This window comes from Carcharhinus amblyrhynchos, chromosome 18, assembly GCF_965287045.1.
Source record: "Carcharhinus amblyrhynchos chromosome 18, sCarAmb.v2.hapA, whole genome shotgun sequence".
NCBI classification, from domain to species: Eukaryota; Metazoa; Chordata; class Chondrichthyes; order Carcharhiniformes; family Carcharhinidae; genus Carcharhinus; species Carcharhinus amblyrhynchos.
Window position 1 is genome coordinate 32,399,456 of NC_137341.1, and position 27,844 is coordinate 32,427,299.

Genomic DNA, 27,844 nt, shown 5'->3' on the forward strand with positions numbered 1-27,844 from the left:
GACATTTCTGGCAGTCTTGGCCACAGACTTGCTGCTTTATTGCTCAAAGGCGAGAATTTCACCCAGTCGAAGCTGAGAAGTCAACGGTCACTGTAGAGAGTCCCAGTTGATCAGGTTTTACAAAAAATGTCTTTGCTCTGTGTGAATCAGAGTAGGGAGAGATCTGAAGAAGTCCAGGTGTTAACTGGCTGCTGATGCTCTGCCTGGCAAAACAAGGCCGTTCCTGACTGACTTTAGGACGAATTCTGAATATTGGCCAAGAACTGCTTTGCCCACCACTCTTCCAGATCAATCGGGACAAAGTCTGGAAAACAAAGTGGGCAATATTTTAACACAGGACCTGCTGAAACCGTGCAGGGATCCTAGGAGAGTCGTGTGCACAAGTGATGCATCAGTTACACCACATGTTTTCATTTACATGAACACCCAGGGCAAGTACAGGTAAGTTATATACATCAGTGCCCTTATTACTAATAATTCATCACAATCACCATTCTTCACTTGTGAGCTCCATGGGTTTTATTCAGTGAGTTGCCCAGACAGGGCAGCAAAGCCACACCTGATTCAGTGCACAGTGATCTGAGCATGCACACTCCCAGCCAAGGACACAGACACAATCAGGATTGATGATCCTAACCAATATTTCCCCTCACCGCCCCAGAGGCAATTCAAGCCTCTACTGCATCCCCATCTCAGATCAGTCAATTCAGCAGACTTCAGATTTCAACCAGTGTGGTTCTGGTCTGTGTCTCAGCTGCAGGCTTAATAAATTAGTTGAGCTAAGGGGGCCACCAACTCAAAGTTGTCTTATTCCTCAAGATTTTAATCACTTGATCTCATCTTTTATTTATGTTGTCTCCAATTGTTTTATAACTAAAGGGTTAAAAAAATTGGAATAAAACAATCCATTTTAATTGTTGCATCAGTCATGGCTCTCAGTGGATAGCACTCTCACTTCAGTCAGAAGATTGTGTTCAAGTTCCACCCTTGGTATTTGAGTCCATGATCCAGACTGACACTTCCTATGCAATACTATGCACTGTTGGAGATGCAGTCTTATGATCAGACATTAGTTACTGGGAGATGAATCTTGTGACTTTCCCTCCAAGTCACACAACATTCCTTCACTGTTGCTAGGTCAAAATCCTGGAACTCCCACCCTGACAGCACCGTAGATGTATCTACCTTCTCTGAGGAAAATTAAGGATCACTGATAAATGCTCTCAAATGCAATATTTTTAAATCCTGATATTCTAAGACAATTGTGGAGGGTTGGCAAAACCCAGACAATATTCACCCCTCTATAAAGATCTATATATTCAAAGTTACCCCTGAAACCTACTCTGCAAGTTCTCATTTGGCGTTTTCTCCACGTACTGCACCGGTCCGTGAGTGCACTGTCCATTCTCCAGTTGCTGTTTGGCTCCTAGCTCTTCTTCCACCTGTTGCCATGCTGGGAGAAAGACAGAATTGCAATCATTGAGAATTACACACAGATAGAAAGGGGCAGCATTACTGGAAACACAAAGATAACCAGGATATATGACATAGCTGTGATCCACAGGACAAAAAGGAAGGAAACAAAACTTGGATTTAAATTTAGTGTCCTTCACCACCTCCAGCCATCCCAAAGTACTTTACAGCTAATTAAAAACTTCTTGAGGTACAGGAGCCAATTTGCACACAAAGCTCCACAAACATCAGCAAAATAAACATTCTGATTTTCTGAGTAAGAAATATTGGTCAGAGCACGATGGAAAACTTCTCCATTCTTTTTTAAAAATTGCATAGTGGGATTTTTTCATCAGAGGGAGAACATGGGTCTTTGATTTAAAGTCTCATCCAAAAAAAAGGGCACTTCAGGCAGTGCAGAGTTGCACAACTTTGGACTGGGGAGAATGGGAACAAGCAAAAGAGAGAGAGAGAGACAGACTTGCGCACTTCCGCAAATCAGAGCCGCTCCCAAATATGAATACCATCCAGATAATTATTATAAAATGACATTACAAAAGAGGCTATTCAGCTCAGCATGCTGGTTCTAACCAGCCACACACTCCTGATAATCTTACAAATTACACAGACGTACATACTCATTCATACATCCAAGTCTAATTGGCTTTTAGTGATATTTGGAACCTTCCAATATTGTAAAAGACCCTTCAAGGAAAGCCAGTTTCTGGGACTTCTGAGAATCGGACTTCCAGGTTATGCATCATGCCTCAGGAAGGATTTATTGCTCTTAGAAATGTAAAATAGGTTTACCAGAATGATATCTAGATTCTAAGGGTTAAATTACGATGAGAGATTTTATAATACAAAGTTGTATTCTTTAGAATAATTAAGGACTCCATGCACTGCAGATATACTCTCTTCTATGTTTTAACTTTGGGGAAAAGATACAAAAGTCTGAGGTTACGTACCAATTGACTCAAGAACAGCTGCTTCCTGCTGCCATCAGACTTTTGAATGGACTTATCTTGCATTAAGTTGGTCTTTCTCTACATCCTAGCCATGACTTAACATTCTGCACTCTCTCCTTTCCTTCTCTATGAATGGTATGCTTTGTGTGTATAGTGCACAAGAAACAATACTTTCCACTGTATACCATTACATATGACAATAATAAATCAAATCAAAAGAATTTAGAAGGTTATGAAGTGATTTGGTCCAAGTTTTCAAAATATTCAAAGGGCAACGTTAAGGTGGATAGAAACAAACTCTACTGATTGGGCTGTCCAAAACCAGGGTGCATCAGTTTAAGAACTAGAGCCGGATCATTCAGGACTGAAATTTGGAAATGCTTCTATTCACAAAGGGTTATGGACGTTTGGAACTAATTTCTGCAAATGGCAATGGATGCTAGATCAACTGAAAAAGAGTAACAAGAATCTATCAATCTCAGATTTAACAAAGGTATTAAAGGATGTGAGGCAAAGGACGCAGGAGGTTAGACCAACCATGATCTAACCAAACAGCAGAGAAGCTCAAGGGGCTAATTGGCCTCTTCCTGTTCCTAAGTCACAGTATGTTCTGAATTTGCTGCTTTGGTTGCAATAACTGAAGATGCTCCCAAATACTTGGACTCCTCCCTATCAGTGAGCTATCAGGATATACAGCCTCAGGCTACTTCTATGACAGTTTTAAGTCAGTATTTTATGTCTATTTTCCAGTATAAAACTGAGCAGGAAACAAAAAAAAACCCCACATGACCCAACATCTCTGCTGAACTGCTTGGTCCTAATTTTTAGATCATGGTCCCTCATTCTAAAGCCTTCAACTAGTGGAAACAGTTTATCCTTACTCATCCTGTTCTTCCCTGTAAATATTTTATAGACTTCTACCAGCGAGCAGCAAAAAAAATGCACGACTTTTGTCTACCAGTAAAACTTACAATTATCAGTGGTTTACCAGTGACCTATTAAACTTCTAACTAAAATTACTTATTGCTCAAGGTTTAATAATTAAACAGTAATTAATGATACAGTTGCTTGACTGTAATTGTATTTTTCTGAAATCAGATGACCTGCCTCACCCATCCCCCATAAACAGACCTCACATCCCCTTCAAATCTACCCAATATCCAATAAGTGATCCTAGGAATCAAACAGAAAGACCTTGTCACTGTACTCTGGTTTACTGGAATGTATCACATCCCACAGCATGAACTCCTCACCAGCAAAGTTATACCGTCTATCAGACCACAGCTTGGGCTATAAACCAAAAGACAAAGTGAGATAGCATTGAACAGGTAAAATGAACAGAACTCAAATGTAAACTAGAAATTTATAGTTAGTACAAATGACAAGGTAAAACCAGCCCAATATATCTTTGTTGGCTTGAGCTGGATTAAGTGAAATTGAGTCACCATGGGAGCATTTCAAATCTTTTCTTTTACACAGTGAATCAAGAGTCCATGTACAAAATCACTGCATTCTAACTTAACGGCTAGCCATTTTTTCAATCGAGTAGGATGCTTGAATGGGATGACCTATTTCACATGGAATTTTCTGATAGGTCCCCATCCACATGCAACAGCTGCAACAACTTACATTTATATGCAGCTTAAGAGAGTAATATGTCACAAGGTGCTTCATAGGAGCACAATCAAACAAAAATTGACACCAAGCTACACAAGATAATCTTAGACAGAGATGATCTGTCCTAAGAGTCAGATTTTAAGAAAGCAACAATTAAACAGCAGCCCCAAGGCTTTGGAATTCTTTTCCTGAACCTCGCTGCCTCTACATTGTCTTTGAGACACTCTTTAAAATCTACTGCTTTGGTCAAGCTTATGGTTGTCTATCTTAATATCTTTGTGGCTCAAATTGATACACTGCATAGAAGGAGACTATTCGGCCCATCAAGTTTATACCAGCTCTCAAAGGGACAGGAGTAGGCCATTCAGCCCTTTGAGCCACCTCAGCCATTCAATAAGATCATGGCTGATCTGTGGCCTAATTCCATGCACCTGCCCTAGGCCCATATCCCTTGATACCCCTGCTCAATAAAAAAAATGTCCATCTCAGACTGAAGCCTAACAATTGAACCAGCATCCACCACCATTTAAGGAAGAAAGTTCCAAACCTCCACCACTCTCTGCTCGTAGAAGTGTTTTCCAACATCTCTGCTGAACTGCTTGGTCCTAATTTTTAGATTATGGTCCTTGTTCTAAAGCTTTCAACTAGTAGAAACAGTTTATCCTTCATCCGTTTCTTCCCTGTAAATATTTTGTAGACTTCTATCAAGTGACCCCTCAATCTTCTAAAATGAGAGAGAGTAAAAGTCTAATCTCTCTTTGCAGTTATTCCCATTTCCTCACTCTATCCTGGTAGCCCTGCAAACTTATTTCTTTCAAATGCCCATTCAATTTCCTTTTGAACTCAATTGTCTCTGTTTACACCATCCTTGTGGGCAGCAAGTTTTAGGCCATTACTACTCACTGCATAAAAAAGTTCTTCCTTATAACTAAATCTGTGTTCCTTAGCTGTTGTACCATCAGTTATTGCATCAGTTTATCTTTGTCTACTTTATCCAAACTTGTCCAAAATCTTGTACACCTCTTCTCAAACCTTTCCTCAATCTGTGTTGTGCCAAGGACAACAAATCCAACTTATTCAATCTAACCTTCTAGCTAAAATCCTGATCTCTGGAACCATCCTACTAAATCTCTTCTGCATCCTCTCAAGGACCCTCACATTTTTCCTGAAGTGTGCTGACCAGAACTGGATGCAGTACTCTAATTGTGTCTAACCAGAGCTTTCTAACTGTTCAGTTCAGTACAACTTGCCTGCTTTTACATTCAAAACCTCTATTTATGAAACCCAAGATCCTACGCCCTTTGATAATCAACCTCAGTACGTCCTGCCACTTTTAAAAATCAGTGCACCTAAACCCTAGCACTTTGTCCCATAGAGTCTGTATTGACATTTGAGACACCTTGGGTGAGCACGCATACAGGAAGTGTCTCCTGTTGCCCAAACTCTGAATTTCCAAGCTTGAAGGGCAGCTGGAGTCACTGCAAAGCTATGATGATCACTCTTACCCAAGTGTTCCCCCACAGATACTTGGTCCAACCTCATTTCCCATCATCATCTCCAGCAATGGCTGACAACATACTAATCTAGAAAGTTCTCCTGAACATGCTTCAGAAATTCTTCTGTAATATTATCTCAATCAATATCTGAAATGGAGTAAGTTCTATTAGGGAAAAAGAGGGTGATACATGCTTAGGGGCACAGGCAAGGCTAGAATATTTAATCAGTGTTTATTAAGGAAGAGGGTTCTGACAAAATATCAGTCGAAGCAGAGATCATGGAAGAATCATAGGATCCCTACAGTGCAGAAGGGGGCCATTAGGCCCATCAATTTTACACCGACCCCAATCCCATGGCCCTATTCCCCATAACTCCACATATTTACTCTAATTCCCTGACACTAGGGTCAATTTAGCATGGCCAATCAACCTAACCTACACATCTTTTGTATTGTGGAAGGAAACTGGAGTATCCAGAGGAAACCAACGCAGACACAAGGAGAATGCGCAAACTCCACACAGACTGTGACCCGAGGCCTGAATTGAACCCAGGACCCTGGCATTGTGAGGCAGTAGTGCTAACTATTGTGCCAGTATGAGAAACCAAAAGGGAGGAGCTGCTCTTGGTAAGGTTGGTTGGTGTATTGTGTAGATATGTCACCTGTTCCACATGATTTAAATCCTAGGTTGCTAAAGGAAGTGGAAGTGGTGATAATGGAATGGCTTGCATTAATGTTTCAATCTTCCCCAGATATGAGGGAGGTGCCAGAGGATTTGAGTGCGGCAAATATGTTACCCTCATTCAAGAAAGGAATAGTCCCAGCATGGGTATGATTTTGGAATCTATAATCAAGGAGAAAAAATAAATAGGCACTTTGAGGGATTTGGGTGAATTAAGGAGACACAAATCCAGCATGGATTTGTAAATGGCAGATTCACTTGACAAACCTAATTGATTTTTTTGATACAGTAGCAGAGAGGATTGAAGAGAATGATGTCTAGATGGATTTTAAGAAAACATTTGACAAAGTGCCACATAAACAGTGGGTTTGAGAATCTGTATCCAATTGGCTTAAGGAAAAAACAGTGACTCATGATACATGGTTGTTTTTTGGACTGGAAGGACAGTGGTGATCGTCAGGGGTGAGTGCTTGGCCTACTGCTTTTTCCTGCTTTGTATAATTGACTTGGATTTGAGAATACTACGTACATTTTAAAATTTAATTCTAATACCAAATTTGGCAGGTATAAAATTGTAAGGACAACATGAATCATATACAACAGGGCATAGATAGACTAGTAGAACGAGCAGACAAGAATGGAATCATAGAATCACTACAGTGCAGAAGGAGACCAGTTTTGATTCTTGACTTCGATCACTGTCTGTGGAATTTGCACATTCTCCCTGTGTCTGTGTGGGTTTCCTCTGGGTGCTCCAATTTGCTCCCACAATTCAAAGACGTGCGGGTTAGGTTGACTGGCTATGCTCAATTGCCCCTTAATATCAGGGGGACTAGCTAGGATAAATGCATGAGGCTGTTGGCATGGGGCCTGGATGGGATTGAGGTCAATGCAGACTTGATGGGCCAAATCGCCTCCTTCTGCATTGTAGGATTCCATGATAATTTCTGTATCCCCAGTAGCTTAATTAAATAACTTTTCCTTCGGAACTCGAAAATAATGAATTCTGTCCTTGCCCTCTCAAGGGCATCCTCTCTTTCCAACATGTCAATGTCCTTCCCTAATCAGTACTTCAACCCATCTGTTTTTTTTCCTTCCAGTGTCAAATCTTGCTTTATAATGCTCCTGTAAAATGTCTTGAGACATTTTACTATATTAAAGGTACTATATATGTCATTGCTGTTAAGACCTATGCCAGTACATGTTTTGGTTTGATACAAACATTAACCAGACTGTCATATTGCAGAGAATAGCTGGTAATACCTGATCTTAACACTGAAAATATTGCAGCCAGAAAGAAGGCCTGCCCCTTTAACATTGATATCCAAACAGCAGCTAAACTTCAAACATATTTGACAGCACTGACTGGAACACACAGTCAAACATTTTCTTAGATGAGGCAGTATGGGGTTGGGACAGGTAGAGTGGGACATATATAAAGAGCAAGAGAGTGGTTTATACATATATAAAGAGCAAAAGGGTAGCCAGGGAGAGGGTTAGCCCACTCAAGGACAGGGGAGGGAATCCGTGTGTGGAGCCAGAGGGCGAGATATTAAATGAATACTTTGCGTCAGTATTCACCAAAGAGAAGGACTTGGTAGATGATGAGTCTGGGAAAGGGTGTGTAGATGGTTTGAGTCATGTTGAGATTGAAAAAGAGGTGGTATTGGGGTTCTTGAGAAACATTTAGACAGACAAGTCTCCGGGGCCTGATGGGATACTGAATACTCCAGAATACTGAAAGAGGCAAGGCAGGAAATTTCTGGGGCCTTGAGAGAAATCTTTGTATCTTCACTGGCTACAGGGGATGTTCCAGAGGATTGGAGAATAGCCAATATTGTTCCTTTGTTTAAGAAGAGTAGCAAGAATAATCCAGGTAATTACAGGCCGGTGAGCCTGGCGTCAGTGGTAGGAAAATTATTGGAGAGACAGGATTCATTCCCGTTTGGAAATAAGTGGACACATTAGTGAGAGGCAACATTGTTTTGTGAAGGGGAGATCATGCCTCACTAACTTGATTGAATTTTTCGAAGAGGTGACAAAGATGATTGATGAGGGTAGGCCAGTGGATGTTATCTACATGGACTTCAGTAAGGCCTTTGACAAGGTCCCTCATGGCAGACTGGTGCAGAAAGTGAAGTCGCTTGTGATCAGAGGTGAGCTGGCAAGGTGGATACAGAACTGGCTTGATCAAAGATGACAAGAGTGTAGCAGCGGAAGGATGCGTTTCTGATTGGAGGACTGTGACAAGTCCCTCAGGGATCAATGCTGGGACCTTTGCTGTATGATTTGGAGGAAACTGTAACTGGTTTGACTAGTAAGTTTGCGGACGACACAAAGGTTGATGGATTTGCGGAGAGTGATGAGGACCATCAGAGAATACAAGAGGACATAGGTTGGAGAGTTGGGTGGAGAGATGACAGATGGAGTTTAATCTGGACAAATGTGAGGTAATACATTTTGGAAGGTCTAATGCAGATAGGAAATATACAGTAAATGGCAGAACTCTTAAGAGTATTGATAGGCAGAGGGATCTGGGTGTACGTGTACACAGGTGGAGAAGGTAATCAAGAAGGCGTACAGCATGCGTGCCTCCATCAGCTGGGGCATTTAGTTTAAAAATCGGCAAATCATGTTGCAACTTAATAGAACCTTAGTTATGCCACTCTTGGAGTAAAGTGTTCAATTCTGGTCGCCACACTACCAGAAGGATTTGGAGGCTTTGGAGAGGACACAGAAAAGACTTACCAGGATGAACATAAGAAATAGGAGCAGGAGTAGGCCATCTAGCCCTTCGAGCCTGCCCCGCCATTCAATAAGATCATGGCTGATCTGTTGTGGCCCTCTCCCCATAACCCTTAATCCCCTCGCTTATCAAAAACCCATCAACCCGCGTCTTAAAAATATCTAGCGAGGCAGCCTCCACCACTTCAACGGGCAGAGAATTCCAGAGATTCACCACCCTTTGAGTGAAGAAGTTCCTCCTCAACTCTGTTCTAAACCACTCCCCCTTTATCTTGAGGCTGTGCCCTCTAGTCCTACTGTCCTTTCTGAGTGGGACAAGTCTCTCCACCTCTATCCTATCCATCCCATTCATCATATATGTCTCAATGAGATCTCCCCTCATTCTTCTAAACTCTAACAAGTACAAGCCTAGTTTATTCAGCCTCTCCTCATAGCTCAACCCCGGTATCAGCCTAGTAAACCTCCTCTGCGCTCCCTCCAAGGCCAAAATATCCTTGCGTAAGTGCGGCGACCAAAACTGCACACAGTACTCCAGCTGCGACCTCACCAATGCCCTATACAGCTGCAGCAAGACCTCCCTACTTCTATATTCAATCCCCCTCTCTATGAAGGCCAGCATCCCATTAGCCTTCCTGACCACCTGCTGCACCTGCAGGCTGGGTTTTTGCGACTCATGCACAAGGACCCCGAGGTCCCTCTGCACCGTCGCCTGCTGCAGTTTTTCGCCACGTAAGTAATAGTCCTTCCTACCATTATTCCTACCAAAGTGGACCACCTCGCACTTGCCAACATTAAATTCCATTTGCCAGTTCCTGGCCCATTCGCCCAGCCTATCTAGATCCTTCTGCAGACTCTCCACACCCTCCGCGCAATTTGCCGTTCCACCAATCTTGGTGTCATCAGCAAATTTCGACACCATACACTCGGTTCCCTCCTCCAGATCATCTATGTAAATGGTAAATAGCTGAGGCCCCAGCACCGACCCCTGGGGCACTCCACTAGTCACCAACCGCCAATCCGAATAGCACCCATTAACCCCCACTCTCTGCCTCCTATTTGACAACCAATCCTCTATCCACGCTAACACCCTACCCCCAACTCCATGCCCCCTTACCTTCTGCAATAACTTCTTGTGAGGTACCTTGTCAAATGCCTTCTGAAAATCAAGACAGACCACATCCACCGGCTCTCCTCTATCCACCGCCCTGGACACATCCTCATAGAACTCCAATAAATTTGTCAGACACGACTTCCCCTTAATGAAACCGTGCTGCGTCTGCTCTATCAAGCAATTCCCCTCAAGATGCCTCGCTATTTCCTCCTTGATGACGGATTCTAACATTTTACCTACAACAGATGTTAAACTAACCGGCCTATAATTCCCTGCCTTTTGCCTGCCACCCTTCTTAAACAAACGGCGTAACATTAACCGTTTTCCAATCTTCCGGCACTTCCCCGGAATCCAGCGACGTCTGGAAAATAACCACCAAGGCATCCACTATCACCTCCGCCATTTCTTTCAGAACCCTCGGATGCATTCCATCCGGTCCTGGGGACTTGTCCACAATCAGTCCCTCCAGTCTGTCGAGCACCGCCTCCCTAGTAACAATAATGTCATTGAGACCCTCCAGTCCTACCACCTTTCCATCGCTAACACCCGGCAAATTATTCACGTCCTCCTCTGTGAAGACCAAAACAAAAAAGTTCTTCAAGACCTCAGCCATTTCCCCATCCTCTACCACTAAGTCCCCCCTCTCATCCTCTAAGGGTCCAACGTTCACCCTAGCCAGCCTCTTCCTTTTTATATATTTATAAAAACTCTTGCTATCCTTTTTTATATTAAGCGCCAGCCCAGCTTCATAGTTTCTCCTACCCTTCTTTATCAACTTCTTTGTCAATCTTTGTTGACATTTAAACCTCTCCCAATCCTCTTCTCGCCCACTACGCAGCTACTCTAAACGCCTCCACTTTTAATTTAACACTTTCCTTCATCTCCTTCGTTATCCACGGCTTATTACCTCTCCTCCTACTGTCCTTTTTAACCATCGGAATAAATTTCTGTTGAGCACCAAGAAAGATCTCCTTAAAGATCCTCCACTGCTCCTCAGCAGACCTACCTTCCAACGCGCTCCCCCAATCAACATTCGCCAATTCTTCTCTCATCCTACTGTACTCCCCTCTGTTCAAACAAAGGACGCGTGTCCGGGAACCCACTTTCTCCTCCTCCATCTGCACCAGAAACTCCACCATACAATGATCACTCTCCCCAAGAGGATCCTTCCCCACAAGGTCCCTAATTCTACCCGCCTCATTACATAACACCAGATCCAATATAGCTCGCTCCCTCGTCGGCCCCAACACACACTGTTCAAGGAAACTATCCCGACAGCATTCCAAGAACTCCTCCTCGAGCCCACCACGTCCAACATGGGTCGACCCATCAATATGTAGATTGAAAACCCCCATAATTATCGCCGTTCCATTTCTGCATGCCGCACTTATTTGTGCGTTAACAGCCCGCCCCACCTCCAGATCATTATTCGGGGGCCTATAGACGACACCCACCAGCGTCTTCCCCCCTTTGCTGTTCTTAATCTCCACCCACAACGATTCCACTTTCTGCTCTTTGGTTCCTATATCATCCCTTGCTACCACCCTGATGCTATCCTTAATCAGCAGAGCTACGCACCCCACTTTTTCCTCCCGCCTATCCTTCCTAAACACTTGATACCCCTGGACATTCAGCTCCCAGTCCCTGTCACCTTGCAGCCACGTCTCTGTAATGGCCACCAGATCATGCCCATTTGTGCTGATCTGCGCCACCAGCTCATCCACTTTATTCCGAATGTTTCGTGCATTCAGATAAAGTGCCTTCATCCTAGCCTTCACCTGGACCCTATTTGCCAGAACGCCACCAACCATACTCACGCCCCCCTGCTCCCTTTATTATTGGGACATCCTCGGCCTCTTCCCTTACCTGTACCCTCTCCTTAACTTTAGACCCCGTAATGTCACCTACCCTCGCACCGTTCCCCCCCACAATTAGTTTAAAGCCCTGTCTACAGTCCTATTTACACGATTCGCCAGGACTCTGGTCCCAGCACAGTTCAGACCAACCCCATCCCATCTGAACAGGTCCCACATACCCCAATACTGATGCCAATGCCCCATAAATTCAAACCCATTCCTCCCACACCAATCCCTGAGCCACCCATTCACTTCCCTAATCTTATCAACCTTACGCCCGTCTGCACTCGGTTCAGGCAGTAGCCCAGAGATAACCACCTTGTCGGTTCTACTTTTTAATTCCATTCCCAGCTTTTCATACTCCCTCCCCAGATCCTCAGTTTGCATTTTGCCTACGTCGTTGGCACCCACATGTACCACAACGACCGGATTCTCACCCTCCCACTCCAGGTTCCTCTGCAGCCCAGATGCGACATCCCGGACCCGAGCACCAGGCAGACAACACACCCTTCTGTGCACTTTGTCATTGTGACAAAGGACAGTGTCAATACCCTTAACCCCACTATCCCCAATTACTACTACGTTCCTTTTCACCTTCTCTTTGCCTATGTCCTGCGTCTGCATCACTGTACTGTGTGCAGTTTGCTCACCAACCTCACCTCCCTCGTTCTCGTCCAGACTGGAAGCAAGAACCTCAAACCTGTTATGCAGATTGAGAGGCTGAGGCATTTGGTCCCCACCCTCCTTCCTCCTCTCCCCACCCTCCTTCCTCTGCTCAGCAGCCCCCTCTTGTTCCTGACCCTTAGAGTTAGCCAGTCTAGGGGGGGTGGATGTCACTTGCACCCCATTGACAATGGCACCCTCTCTCCCCCTGATGAGCCTCAGTGTCTGTAGCTCAGAGGCCAGCTCATCTACCTTGAGCTGGAGCTCCTCCAGCAACCTGCACTTACTGCAGACATGGTCACTGGGAAGGACCCTGGGGTCCACCAGCTCCCACATCATACAGAAACAACACATCACATGCCCCTCCATTATTCACTGTAGTAATATTGAAATTTCAACACGAACTTACCTGGCCCTTTTTCTCCCCAGCCCTTATGCTCCTAAGCCCTAGTAGCTCACTCTGCTTCTCTCTCACTCCGCTGCCCGCTGTCTACACCAGGCCTCCTTTTAAACCTGGCGCTGTTTTAAAGCCTGCTCCCCCACAACTCCCTGCTATCCACTCCCTTAGAATTCTTAAAGCGGTAGATACAAAAAGCCCGCAAAAATGCTTTTAAATGATTTAAACAGTTCTACAAGGTAAGTTCTTACTACGAAAGTGCTTTAAACTTATTTAAACAGGTTTGTAACAGGTAATTTCTTATCTGTCTCTCTGCTCCTTCACTCATCTGCTCCAGTTACCTGGTATGGGAAGCATTAGCTATGAGGAGAGGTTGGAGAGTTCTCAATGGAACGACAGAGGTTGAAGGGACGACCTGATAGAAGTCTGTAAGATTATGAAGGGCATGGACAGAGTGAATAGTCAGAAGCTTTCTCCCAGGGTAGAAGAGTCAATTATGAGGGGGCAAGGTTTAAAGGAGATGTACGAGACAAGTTTTTTTTTTACACACAGAGGGTGGTGGATGCCTGGAACTCGTCGCCAGGGAGGTAGTGGAAGCAGACACGATAGTGAATTTTAAAGGGATGTCTTAACAAATACATGAATAACATGGGAATGAAAACAGACACCGTGGCTGGAATTTTCCAGCCATTCACGCCCTGCCACCTCTGCAAGTGAGGACCAAGAATTTGGAGCTCAGCCAAATCTCCATTCACTGCTGCAGAACAGAGAATCCCACTGACGTGAATGGCTGGAAAATTCCAGCCCATGTAAGTCACGGGGTGCTGAATGGGCTTCGTCTTGTGAAATGAGGGAGAGTTGAAAGATCTGTGAAGATCAAATGCGTAAAACAACTGGCAAAACTTTCACAATGAATCAGCTCAAACTGATAAGACATAGTCCAAATGGTTAATGATTAAAGTTCTGTAACAACCACAAAAATAAAACAACTCAAAGTCAGTAAGGGCGAAACGCTTACACTCATATCAATGGAACACTCAAACAAGATCCACCCTTCAATGCACAATCAACCTCAAACACATTTAACTGGACAGAACTGGTGTCAGCCTGCAGAAATGATCAATCTCACACTTTGAAATATCACTCCAGACATCAGTAAAGGGATGGGTTTATGCACACCCTACACCCTCTCACCAAAAATCATTTAACAGCCTGCCCTTGGGGACAAACAAGTATTCAAGGGACAAACAGGAATTCTCGGCTCCCTCACAGAGCTGGCATCAGCCAGATCAGTGGTCACAAGTCTCAGCGCAGAATTAAGAGATATCTCACCTATGAGACCCACCTCCTGTTCTCTCAATCCTGTTCCCACCAAACTTCTGGTCGGATAATTTTCCTTATTCGCCACTGGACTAGCTGACATTGTGAATAGTTCACTTTCCTTGGATATTTCCACCATTGCATTCAAAACCAATATAATAACACAAGTGTGTGTAAACGTATTAAGTATATTGGCAACTGCAGGGAAAGGAGGGAAATGGGGTGCTGATAACTGTGCAACTCCAATCCACCCAGAGTCCACTCTTCAGCAGAGATGAGCATGAGATGGGGAGGGGGGAACAGCATGCTGCGAGCTTATCTTTTTCCACAAGGTATAAATCTGCTGAGTACTTCTAGCATTTCTGTTGAAACAAAGCCCCCTTTCCGCTTTGCTTTCTGCCAACCTGACAGGCTGATCAGAGGTTTCTGAGACCACTGAAATATTACTCAGCATTTTGCAGATGTGGGTGTTTAGAGATGGGGGCAGAAACAGACACACGTGACCACCCAGAGACAGACAGCTAACCAGCCACATAAAATGACATAAAAGGGAATGGGAGGGGTGGGGGATGGAAGAGGTAGAGGGGAGTTAGGGGGCTGGAGCAGGGGGGTGGGCTGCTGTGATAGGGACAGAGAGAGAGAGAGAGAGAGAGATAGGGAGGGAAGGTAGACAGAGACAGAAAAAGAGAAAAAAAATCCTCTAATCTGCACAGCATCTGGTCCTGGCTCAACCCCTCTTACCTTCGTAAACAAACCGGACATTCTCCTCATGAGCTGGCGTATGCTCCTCTTCCAGAGTATCAGTGATTCCTGGTGTGGGACAGCGCTTCCCATTCACTCGGTTAAACACCAGCTTCGGTGCTGGACAACTGGAAAAGAGGAGACAGACTGTACAAACTGTGCAATCCACGCCAGGCTTAGAATAGTGCCACAGACAGGAAGGAATGGAGGACAGAGTAATCAACTTCATCAGAGGCCACATGGAAAGAACCAGGCAGGTAGAGCTAATGCAATTGCACAGAATATAGTTGGTGACCATGACACAGGCAGATTCAGTGTCGCAGGCTAAAGGAATTCACATTGGGAGGTAATGGGAGAGTTGGGCAAGGAGAAAAGACAATGGGGGAGGGACTTCAGGAATATGGAAGTTATTCTGCAGAGAGAGAGAGAGGGAGGAAGACTAGAAATGAGGCAGTATTTCGAGGGTAGATTAAAAAAAAGTCTGCCAAGTTTCCCAAATTAACTATAACTTTAGATTTGACTAGTACAGTGCATTCCCACTGGAGTTTGAATCTTTCCGAACACAGTCCCTCCCTTGCACAATCTCATCTCAAGCCCAATCCAACTAGACACAGGACATTTGCCAGCGAGTTAAAATTAGATGATCCAGTTACTCACACAGGCTCAGCATTATGTTCCTGTGAATATAATAATTTGCCCAAAGCCAGGGAAGAGGTGTTAAATCAATGCACCTGGAGAAGCCCACTTGACGTCAAGCCTCCTTTAGATCCCATTCACTCATGAGCCTAACATCTGATTGGGTTTAGGTCTAGAGTAACAGACAGCTTTCACCCTCTTCACTGCTTCCCCCACTCCTTCAACAAGCTGATTTAGTCACCTACACATCAACAACAACCTGTGCTTGGACAGGCTTTGAATTGACCACCGCAGCGGTGATGTCAGAGGGACCCAAAATGTCATTAACAGTCCCTCCGCTAGGGGAGGCAATGGCTCAGTGGTATTATCACTAGACAATTAATCCAGAAACTCAGCTAATGTTCTGGGACCTGAGTGTGAATCCTGCCACAGCAGATGGTAGAATTTGAATTCAATAAAGAAATCTGGAATTAAGAATCTACTGATGACTATGAAACCATTGTTGATTGTTGGAAAAACCCATCTTGTTCTCTAACGTCCTTTAGGAAAGGAAATCTACTGTCCTTACCCAGTGTGTCCTACACGTGACCTCAGAGCCACAGCAATGTGGTTGACTCTCACCTGCCCTCCAAGGACAACCATGGATGGGAAATAAATGCTGTGATGTGGAGATGCTGGCGTTGGACTGGGGTAAACACAGTAAGAAGTCTCACAGCACCAGGTTAAAGTCCAACAGGTTTATTTGGTAGCAAAAGCCACTAGCTTTCAGAGTGCTGTTCCTTCATCAGATGAGTGGGATTTCAGTTCACAATCAGGGCATATAAAAATACAAACTCAATTTAAAAAATAATGGTTGGAATGCGAGTCTTTACAGATCCTTTAAGACTTGATTACCTGTAAAGACTTGGATTCCAACCATTAATTTGTAAATTGAGTTTGTGTCTTTATATGCCCTGATTGTGAACTGAAATCCCACTCACCTGACAAAGGAGCAGTGCTTTGAAAGCTAGTGGATTTTGTTACCAAATAAACCTGTTAGACTTTAACCTGGTGTTGTGAGACTTCTTACAGTAAATGCTGGCCAGCCAGCAACACCCACGTCCCATGAATGAATAAAAAAACTCTACTGACTAATCAGCAACGCTCGAACATCCATTAAACAATCAGAAGAGAATCCATTGGGAGGCAGAAAGCTGACAGAAAAGCTGGATCCAGGAGCCGATGCTCACCTAGCAAACACTGGGGCATGGGATAAGCACGGACTCTCATTGTCCAATTTACTGCACAGAGTATAGAAAAACTTCAGATTTTTAAATGAACAATTCTCAAGCAACTCCTCCAAGGGCACAGAGTTTGGACTAGATGCACATTGGGCCTTGCACAGGGCTCTTCAAGGTGATCTGAATAAATCAGCTGAACTTTTGACTGCTCAGTTATTTATCACAGCTGTTTACAGAGCCTTTGTCCAAACATATCCTCCAACCTCTCATGCTCCTGGATTCAGATCAAAATTTAAATTGTTTGCAAATCCGGTTGTTCCCAAAGTCTCAATTATTAAATTTTCTAGAAATACCCCTATTCCCACAGTGCTCTGGATGAAGATCCACCAACAGTCATACTGATTTCAAAATAAAACAAGACTACTACAAAATATCAACACCACCATGCAATTAACCAGTCACCAAATGAGCCAAGGGGTGAGTTTGTTTACTTGGTTTGACCTAAAAATAGGCTCTGAACAAGCAAATGAGCAAATAGCACAGGCACATAGCCTACTAATCAATAAGTATGCCAGCCATTAAGCTAATCAGTCAGGGAATGAGTGAACCAATGAGTGAGCTGATGAACCAACCTGTGAATGAGTTGATGAACCAGCAATGAATGAAGTCAGTAAATCAGTCACATACATTCAATTAATCAGCCAGTCAATGTGAGTCACATTAAGTCAGTTGTAAAAGTGGATCACAAGTTATTGGTCTGGGGCTGTGGTTTTTGCACCAACTTTAGCATATCTGCTAATTAATATTACTCCTACAGAATGATGTGGCAACACAACAACATAAGAAATAAGAGCAGGAGTAGGTCATCTAGCCCTTTGAGCCTGCCCCGCCATTCAATAAGATCATGGCTGATCTGAAGTGGATCAGTTCCACTTACCTACCTGCCCCCCATAACCCTTAATTTCCTTAATGATCAGAAATCTATCTACCCGTGACTTAAACATATTCAACAAGGTAGCCTCCACCCACTCAATGGGCAGAGAATTCCAAATATTCACCACCCTCTGAAGTTCCTCCTCAACTCTGTTCTAAACTGCACCACCACCCCCCCCCCCACTTATTTTGAGGCTGTGCCCTCTAGTTCTGGTTTCCTTTCTAAGTGGAAAGAATCTCTCTACCTCTACCCTATCTAACCCCTTCATTATCTTGTAAGTCTCTATAAGATCCCCCCTCAGCCTTCTAAACTCCAATGAGTACAGGCTCAATCTACTCAATCTCTCCTCATAAGCTAACCCCCTCATCTCCGGTATCAGCCTGGTGAACCTTCTCTGTATTCCTTCCAAGGCCAATATATCCTTATGCAAATAAGGGGACCAAAACTGCACACAGTACTCCAGTTGCAGCCTCACCAGTGCCTTGTACAGTTGCAGCAAGACCTCCCTGCTTTTATATTCAATCCCCCTCGCTATAAAGGCCAACATTCCATTTGCCTTCTTGATCACCTGCTGCACCTGCAGACTGAGTTTTTGCAATTCATGCACAAGGACCCCCAGGTCCCTCTGCACAGTAGCATGCTGCAACTTTTCACCATCTAAATGATACTCCATCCTATTATTTCTTCCAAAGTGGATAACCTCACATTTGCCAACATTATACTCCATCTGCCAGGTCCTCGCCCACTCACTCAGCCTATCCAAATCTCTCTGCAGACTTTCTGCATCCTCCACACAATTCACTTTCCCACTCATCTTTGTGTCATCAGCAAACTTTGTTACCCTACACTCAGCCCTCTCCTCCAGATTGTCTATGTGTACGATAAACAGTTGAGACCCCAGCACCGATCCCTGCGGCACACCACTAGTCACTTCAATTTGCTGAACATGTTTGCCTAGTATACATTATTTTTGCGGGGGTATTATTTGGTGATTTTGCTAACAGATTTTCTGATTGTCAGACTAAGGTAAACCACTCCAGCCCATTTCTAGATTAGAGTGGCCAAACATCCAGTAAGTATTTCAGAGAATAGGGGTAAACTAGAGAAAATTAGAAAATGCTCTGTATCTAAAACCATGCTACACCTGCCCTGGGAAAGTTTGATAGGCTAGTGTAGAGGGCTCTTTATGTCTAAACCCGTGCAGAAGCTGCCCTTCTAGTGTTTGATGGGACAGTGTGGAGAGATCTTTACTCTATCTAACATGAGTTGTACTTACCCTGGGAGTGTTTGATGCAACAGTGTAGAGGGAGCTTTACTCGATATCTAAACCCATGCTGCACCTGCTGTGGGAGTGTTTGACGAAACCTACATCTTTTCCCCATTTGGCCTTACAACAGCAGAAGATCCATGTTAATGAAACAAAATATTCTGCAAAAAATAGCAAGTAAAGCTAAACTTGGGATTCTGTGAATTTCTGCACTCCAATAATTAATCATTTTCCAAAGCATTTGCAGCAGTGGATGCAATCAAATTTTTAAAAAACAAGAAAGCTACCAGCGCCAAACGAGGAATTGCTGATTAATCATTAGGTCAAGAAAGCAGAGAGTCATAGAGATGGCGCAACAAAACATTTGGGATGGTGACATTGAGGCAGCAACGTGCTGACAGGCAATAGGAGCAGCCAGATACCAGCTGACACTCAGAAATTGGACTGTGACTCGAGATTTATGGAGAACTCTGTTTCCCCAACTCGTGTCCTTCCTTTGTTTACAGGTTTGAAGGCCGATCCTGTTGCTGAAGATTCCAGCTGGAACTAGCATTACCCAGCTGATCCTCTGAACTAATAGCGCCTGTAATTTGGAGTAGGCTAGTTCTGGTCAGTTTGTGGCCTTTATCCAACCAGTTCTGATATTGTTGTGTTGTAGTGGCATTGTCAGAAGGAGTGGAATGCAAACAACTATCAAAACTGGAGAGATTATGAGCCATTATGTAAGACTTCCAAGAAAGCCCTGACATAAAATATAAATCAAAGTGGAAGCCAACAGTTCAAAGAGTGGCATGATCAATATTGTATTAGATCATAAAGTAATAAACTACAGAATATCAAACTCCTGAATGAAAAGTTTTACACATCGGCTGAATGGGATCCTTCTATGATTCAGTAACATGTCTCTGACATTGCGATTTAACTCCAGTTAACCAACATGCAGATTTACTGATTATAAGTCCTGTCTCTCTGTGAATAGCCTGAAACCGCAAACATGTTTGCTCTAACCAAAGAAAGTATCAGAACATCAAGAGTGAGATAAGGCAAACTAATCACAGGTAAACAAAGGGAGCTAAAACTTAACCACAATGTGTGCATCTTCATATCTGCTATGCAGTTCAATAACAGCAGGGCTGCCCTCTGAATCATAGAAGGGTTACAGCACAGGGAGGCGGCCATTTCGCCTGTCTAGTGCATGCTGGCCCTCTGCAAGGGCAATCCTGCTAACTCTACTTCCCTACCCTTTCGCCATAGCCAGGCAGTGTTTTCCTCTTCAAGTACTTATCGAATTTCCTTCTGAAAGCCCCAGTTGAATCTGCCTCCATCACACTCAGGCAGTGCATTCCAGGTTCTAACCATTTACTGTCTTTTTTCCTATCTACTCTGTCTAGACCATTCATGTTGATCACCTCTATCAAATCTCTCAACCATCTCTGCCCTGAGGAAAGCAATACAAGGTTTCCCTATCTATCCAAGTAACTGAAGCCCCTCAAGCCTGGAACCATTCTTGTTAATCTTTCCTGTGCCCTCTCTAAGGCAGCGATTCCCAATCTGTGGGCCAAGACTGGATTATGGGGATGGTGGGCCTAGGTAAGGTGTTCTTTGTAGAGTCGATGCAGACATGATGGGTCAAATTGGTCTCTTTTTGCACTGTGGACATTCTGTAGTTCTAAGACCTGAAAGAGCAGTTGAGATGAGCAGACTAAAGCTCCAAAGCCATGAGACAGGTGACTATCCTTTTGCTATGGTGCATTGCCTCCATTAGCGTGTGGTGCAGGAGCACGTTCAAGAGTTTCAGCAAATGTTAGAGTTGGGGGTGCAGGTGGGCTCATGTGGGTCAATCAAATCAAACGGCGGGAAACAACCAGTGAGTGGGTGAAAGGTGAAGCTGTGACTGGGCAAGACTGAGAAAGAACCGCTGTAGAAAGTTCCAGAGCTCCTGATTTGCCTCGTCGTCTTCTGTTCTGCAACTCATCAACCTTACTGCCATTTTGATAGTTAACAGCAACTTGCTTTGAAAACCATGGCTTTCACAAGTGTTTTTTTTGCCAAATCCAAAGAAAAGCCAGAATGTCCTGGTTGTCTGCAAGTGCTGTCCACCAAAGAATGAAGCCAAATAAATTAAAGCGATACTGGGAGATGATTCACGAGGAATATACTGGAAGCCATCATCATTTTCCCAATGATGAAAAGAGGTGCTGTTGCAGGAACACATTCATTTTAAGAAGGCCTCAACTGTCTTTAAATAAGCTCAAAGGTGAACTATTAGATTGCACAAAGTATTACGCATTTGCAGCAACTTTGATTTTACCCACAACAATTGATATGGTTAAAATAACAGTAGGGAGGTGGAGGCAAAGAAACCGTAGCTGTGGAAATTTTTACTGTAGAAACTGTAACACTGTGAAGCAAAGCTGTTTCGTTAGCATCTGGGGTCATGTTAATTTTCAAGCATGAAAATGGGATCACATTGGAAAATAATTTGGGAAGTCGTGCATCTTTCCTAAAACTAGGGTGAGGACTGTCTTCACCCAGAGGGTGGTGAATATGTGGAATTCACTTGTACTTGTAGAAAGTAGTTGAAGCCAAAATGTGAGATTTCAAGAAAAAATTAGATAGAGCTCTGGGGCTAAAGGGATTTGAGGGATGTTGGGGGGAGGGGGTGATGGAAGGGGAGAATCAAGATGTTGAATTTGATGATCACAATAAATGGCAAAGCAGATGTGAAGGGCTGAATGGTCCACTCATGCTTCTTGTTTCTATGTGGTGCCCAACATTGGACACAATACTCTAGTTGTCGCTGAACCAATGTTTTATGGTTTCATCATAACTTCTTTGCTCTTGTATTCTATGTCAGTAATTATTAGAAGAGGTCACACGGCACCAGGTTATAATCCAACAGGTTTATTTGAAATCAGAAGCTTTTGAAGCACTGTTCCTTCATCAGGTGAAGTAATTATTAAACTTACAATGCAATATCCCTTTTTATTACTATATTTTCAGTCCGCTTTGTCACTTTCAATGTTTATTAAACATTGTCTCTCTGTTCTTCCATTCACTTTAGAATGTACCTATTAGATTATATCGCCTCTTTCTACTAAAACGTATTGCTTTGTACTTTGCTACACTAGATTTCAATCATATGTGCATCCATTCCAACAGCCTAACGAGCTCTTAGAAGTTAATGAGCATCCTTCAACAGTGCACAATACTTCCAAGTTTTGTGTCATTTGCAAACGTTGAAATTGTGCTCCAAATGCCCAAATCCAAGTAATTGATGTATGTCACAAAATGCAGTTGTCCTAATACCAACCCCTTCATAACTTCCTCCACTTGAGAAACAACCATTCACCACTACTCTCCATCTCCGGTCAATCAACCAATGCGTCTCCATGCCACTATCTGCCCCTTTTATTCCATGGGCTTCAATATCGCCAACAATTCTACTCTGTGGAACTTCACCAGATGCCTTTTGGAAGTCCATGTACATCACATCACTTTCATCTAGAACGAGAGGTCACTGTTTTAGGATTTAAAACAGAGTTGAGGAGAAATCACTTCTCTCAATCTGTGGAGTTCGCTTCCTCAGAGTGTAGTGGATGCAAGAACATTGGGATAGATTTTTAATTAAGTTTGAGAGGCGAAGGATAATGGAGAATAAATAGGAATGTGGAGTTGAGAACAAGACAAGATCAGCTGTGATCATATCGAATGGCGGAGCAGGCTCGACAGGTTGAATCAGTTCTGTTACTTCAACAATGATGTGGAGATGCCGGCATTGGACTGGCATAAGCACAGTAAGAAGTCTCACAGGTTAGACTTTGTTATGAGACTTCTTACTTCAACAAAAAAGTCAAACAAATTAGTTGAACATAATGTGCCTCCTAGTAGGAAAAACAGTTCAGACCAGTATTCTCATTTCCCTGATTTTAATGTCTTTTACATTCAGGGCTTGAACAAATATATGTTGGTTTTATTTAATTAATCCACAATTGTTCAAATGACTGTTAAATTTGCCCTGGATTATTGTTTCTAAAAGCTCCTCAACTCTGACTCCAGTCTTCAGCAATATGCACTAGCAGTAATTATGTTTTTTTAATTGCTGATTTTACAAGAAACATGAAATGCGAAGCAATTAGACAAAGGAACAGAATACTCTGCATGGTCCCAGAAACACTGCCAAAGCAGATGCAGGAGATTAGAAACAAAGTAAAGCTCTCTGCACTCCTATCAAAAACTCCCAGAGCAGGTATGTCACTTTCAGATCTTCGCAGTTTTGAAACATTAAGTCAGTGTTTATTTTTATGCTGTTCTGACTTTTCACCAAGCTTCTTTGGTCCAATTTAGCATAGCCTATCAACCTAGTCCACATTCCAAAGATGTGTGGGTTAGATTGATTGGCCATGCTAAATTGCCCCTTAGTTTCAGGGGATTAGTAGGGTAAATACTTTGGGTTAAGGGGATAGGGCCTGGGTGGGATTGTTGTTGGCGCAGACTCGATGAGCCGAATGGCCTCCTCCCACACTGAATGGATTCTATGACTGGATGTCCACAGCTGTTGGATCAGACTCTTATGTACTGCTGACACACAAGTTACAATATCTGAGAAACTAAAGAGTACAGCTTAAGGCATCTCTCAGCAGTCCAGGCCTTTTGGAATGTCCAAATTACCAATGCGCCCCTCCCCCCATGTAAAACCACAACGTGGGGCTTTTTTACTCGGAGACACAAGGACTCTCCCTCAGCCTCTCCTCACACAGCTGCAGACACAAAAGAAATGAAGTTACATGAACACTGACACACCCTGTGCAGTTGTGATAGACACCACCATAAACTCATCTAACTTAAAGATCCAGTGGCAGAGCAAAGTAAAATTCCCTTCTTAAAACTATCCTATGGATTAGAGGGAAAAACAGGTACTTCCCCAGCAGGAAGGGGAAATGGCTGAAGGGACGAGGGGGGAGCTGTGCCCTGAGCCACCACTTCAACCTTGCTGAACTCAAGCATCAGATCTTTAGAAGTTACATATAGAACAAAAAGAAGAACTGAGTGCTGGAACAGGGCTTCAGGTCTGTCTACATTTTAAAGAGTCAGTCTATCTTTCGGATTAAGTCTATTAATCATATCTCCACAAACTATTCAACTGTATTTCAGATGGCTACTGACCCACCATATAATCCTGGTATTCTTGTTTCCTGTTTTTTTTTGAAAACAGGAGATACTCAGAGAACCCAAATATGAGAAGGCTCATCAGTTTATGAGTGACTTTTCATTGTATCCCATTCACTCCTGTGTTTCGATATGGGTGGTCATTTTCAGTTAATTTTCTAGAAAAGGAAACATTGAATATTTCTTTGCTCAGTGTGAACAGGTCAGTGAAGTCCAAACCTTAATCCCGACAGATCAACAGCAACCTGGCTGCTTGACTTAAAGTCAGACCATAGGTAGTCCTGTTCACAAGGACCAGGGAGGGATAGGTTATACAACCTATACGAGGTTAGTAATGTGAAATGCAGCTGCCTGGTCCAAGAGTCTGAATCTGAGGCAGGTCAACAGGGGTCTTTATATGAGCCAAGTACAGCTGGCAGTGGACATCCAGGCCTTCCAGTGTCAGCTGAACTCTGCACTATGAATACCCCAATGTGCAAGAAACCACTTACTTTGCATTGTGGAAATGTTGGTTTAAAGAGTAGCAGTTTCAGTATCTATTAGTGTTCCTCAGTCAATGCTGGATTTGAAATGTCGTTAACATTGGGAAGTCCAACATAACCAGCATCAGAATAAAAGGTAAAGGGTACAGAGTAACACACAGTTGTCCCCGTACCTACATAGTAACAGTGAGAAATCAGCAGTGTGAAGGCAAGTTTTCTTTATAACTTACTGCAATGAAAAGAACACAGTTTGCAAAATAAGGTTGGGAAGTACCTTAAATATTATAATAGCAGTTCTGAAAGTGTATTCTCATATTTTCAAAGCTTTCCAAATTAACTGCCTGAATGGAATAATATTTGGCTTACAAAAGAGAAATGTATTGGGGGTACCTCTCTCCCTTCTACGAACGCTTTATTTAGAAGCTTTCAGCATGCGGTAATATGTTGCAATCTTCCATTCTCCAGCAAGCACGTTTGCCTGTGAGCAACAGCAATTATTCACAATTTACAGCCCAAACACTCAGCATGAAATTCCACGACACCCTCACACCAGGAAATTGCTCCACATTACAGAAATATAGATGAGCATGGAGCACACTGCTGCACATCATACAACACACACCTAACACAGCGCCAGCCTCAGCCATGCACCGAGCAGATCAGCCATGATCTTATTGAATGGCAGGGCAGGCTCGAAGGGCTAGATGGCCTACTCCTGCCCCTATTTCTTATGTTCTTAAGAGCACACAGCGCCACACCACACACATGCGCCGAGCGCACAGCACCACACCACACACATGCGCCGAGCGCACAGCGCCACACCACACACATGCGCCGAGCGCACAGCGCCACACCACACACATGCGCCGAGCGCACAGCGCCACACCACACACATGCGCCGAGCGCACAGCGCCACACCACACACATGCGCCGAGCGCACAGCGCCACACCACACACATGCGCCGAGCGCACAGCGCCACACCTCACACATGCGCCGAGCGCACAGCGCCACACCACACACATGCTAAACTCACTGCTGTATATTACTGGCCCTTGCTGCGCACGCTGCTCTATTACACACACACTGCTCTGTATTACATACACACTGCTCTGTATTACATACACACTGAACACGCTGCTGTACTACACGCACACTGCTCTGTATTACATACACACTGAACACACTGCTGTACTACACGCACACTGCTCTGTATTACACACACACACACACACCTCTATTACACGCACATTGCTCTGTATTACACACACACCCACTGAGCACAACTCTATATTACACACACGCTAAGCATATTGATCTACGTTACATAAGCACTGAGCGCACTGCTCGGTATTACACGCACACTAGGGTTAGGCTACTCCACATTTTAACTCCATTTTAACAGCACGCCCCCCGTGCTGTTGATATCTATCTGCATGGTTGATGATTATCTGTCAGGAATCTTTCCTCCCGGCAGGGGAAGGGAAAGCTGAGGCCGGTCTGCCGGTTCTCCAATGCCGAGATCCCTAGTACAAGTGTCACCTTCACGGCAAGGTCACGGTGCGGACTGTCAGTGACTGCCCGCTCCGGTCCCGGTCCCGGTCCCAGTCCCAGGTCCAGGTCCAGGTCCACGTCCAGCTCCAGCCCAATCCTACACTCACCTCCCCACCGATTTTTGCTTGAGCTCGCAGGCGGACTTGGCTTCGATCTGTTGGGATGGACCTGCGGAGAGAGAGAGAGTGAGACGGAGCCGGGGCTGAGCTCAGGGCCGGGCGCTGCGCTGCCTCTTACCGGTCCTCCGCTGTGTGGCCAGCCTGCTGGGTCCCCGGGTGATGGTGTACATGGTCAGCTTCAGCCTGCGGGACTGCAGCAGCAGCGCCGGGGCCCGGACTCAGTCACCGCCTATCCGGCTGACAGAGACCCACCCACCCCCTGAGCAGCCTCCCCGGACCCGCCCCTACAGCCATTCCCCTTCCAGACCCCCCAACTTTACCACCCCCGCTCAACCCAAACCCCAACACCCCCCCGAGCAAATTCCCCGGACCCGCCCCTACAGCCAGTCCAATCCTAATCCCCCAGTTCAACCCAAACCCAACCTGCCCAGACCAGCCCCTAAAGCCAGCCACTGGGAGCAACCAGCCCCAACCCACCCTCTGTGCAGCTTTCCTGGACCCTCCGCTACAGACAGTCCCAGGGAACAGCCAGCCCCAACCCTACCACCCCCCCACCCCAAGTTTAACCCAAACCTACCCCCCCACCCGAAGCTTAACCCAAACCTAACCAATCCCCCAGATCAACTCTAAGCCCCCAGCTCAACCCAAACCCCAACCCCAACCCACCCCCTGAGCAGCCTTCCCGAACTTGCCCCTACAGCCAGTCCTGGGGAACAGCAAGTCCCAACCCTAAAACCTCAGCTCAACCCAAACCCAACCTATCCCCAACTCACCTCTTTAGCTGCCTCCCTGGACCTGCCCCTTCAGCCAGCCTTGGAGAACAGGCAGCACCAACACCTTCACCGTCCAGCTTATCCCCAGACCCCCACCCAACCCCAACCCTAACACAACTCAACCCACCGGCCCAAACCCCAGCCCCAAGGAACTAGACCATCAGCCGAGGAACAGCCAGTCCCAAACCCAGACTCAACCCCCCCACCCAACTCACCACCTCACCCAACCCACCACCTCAGGACTACCCAAACCTGACTCAAACCCACCAGCCCAGGCCCACTCAACCCCAACCCACCTCCCTTGGCTTACCCAACCCATCTCACTGGACCATGATCACACAACTCCAATCCCAACTCATCAGTTCATTAGCCTAGGCGCACTGGCCTCATTCTAACAACTTGGGACCACCCAATCCAACCCAGGATTCTGGGACCATTTGATTTATCACCCTATGACCACCCAAACCAACCCTCAGAGACACCAACCCTAATCCACCTTCTTGGGCACCACCCAAATCATTCCACCCCAAGCTTCTTAAGACAACTCAACCCATCACCCCAGGATAATTTGTCCGTGATAGTATTGGTAGGAGGGATCACCACACTACTCTTATGGAAACAAAGTCCCACCCTCACACTGAGAAT

General features: G+C 44.6%; 1 protein-coding gene across 1 annotated transcript; it reads right to left on the reverse strand.

Moving 5' to 3' along the window:
- On the reverse strand, positions 1–26,682 carry mcrip2 (MAPK regulated corepressor interacting protein 2). The gene is made up of 5 exons (XM_080206688.1): positions 26,545–26,682; positions 26,415–26,475; positions 15,048–15,175; positions 1,343–1,453; positions 1–304 (listed from the first exon to the last, which is right to left on the reverse strand). Exons 1-5 carry the CDS (start codon positions 26,594–26,596, stop codon positions 234–236), a joined length of 423 nt encoding a protein of 140 aa, XP_080062814.1. The 5' UTR covers positions 26,597–26,682; the 3' UTR covers positions 1–233.
- Positions 26,683–27,844: the final 1,162 nt, after the last annotated feature.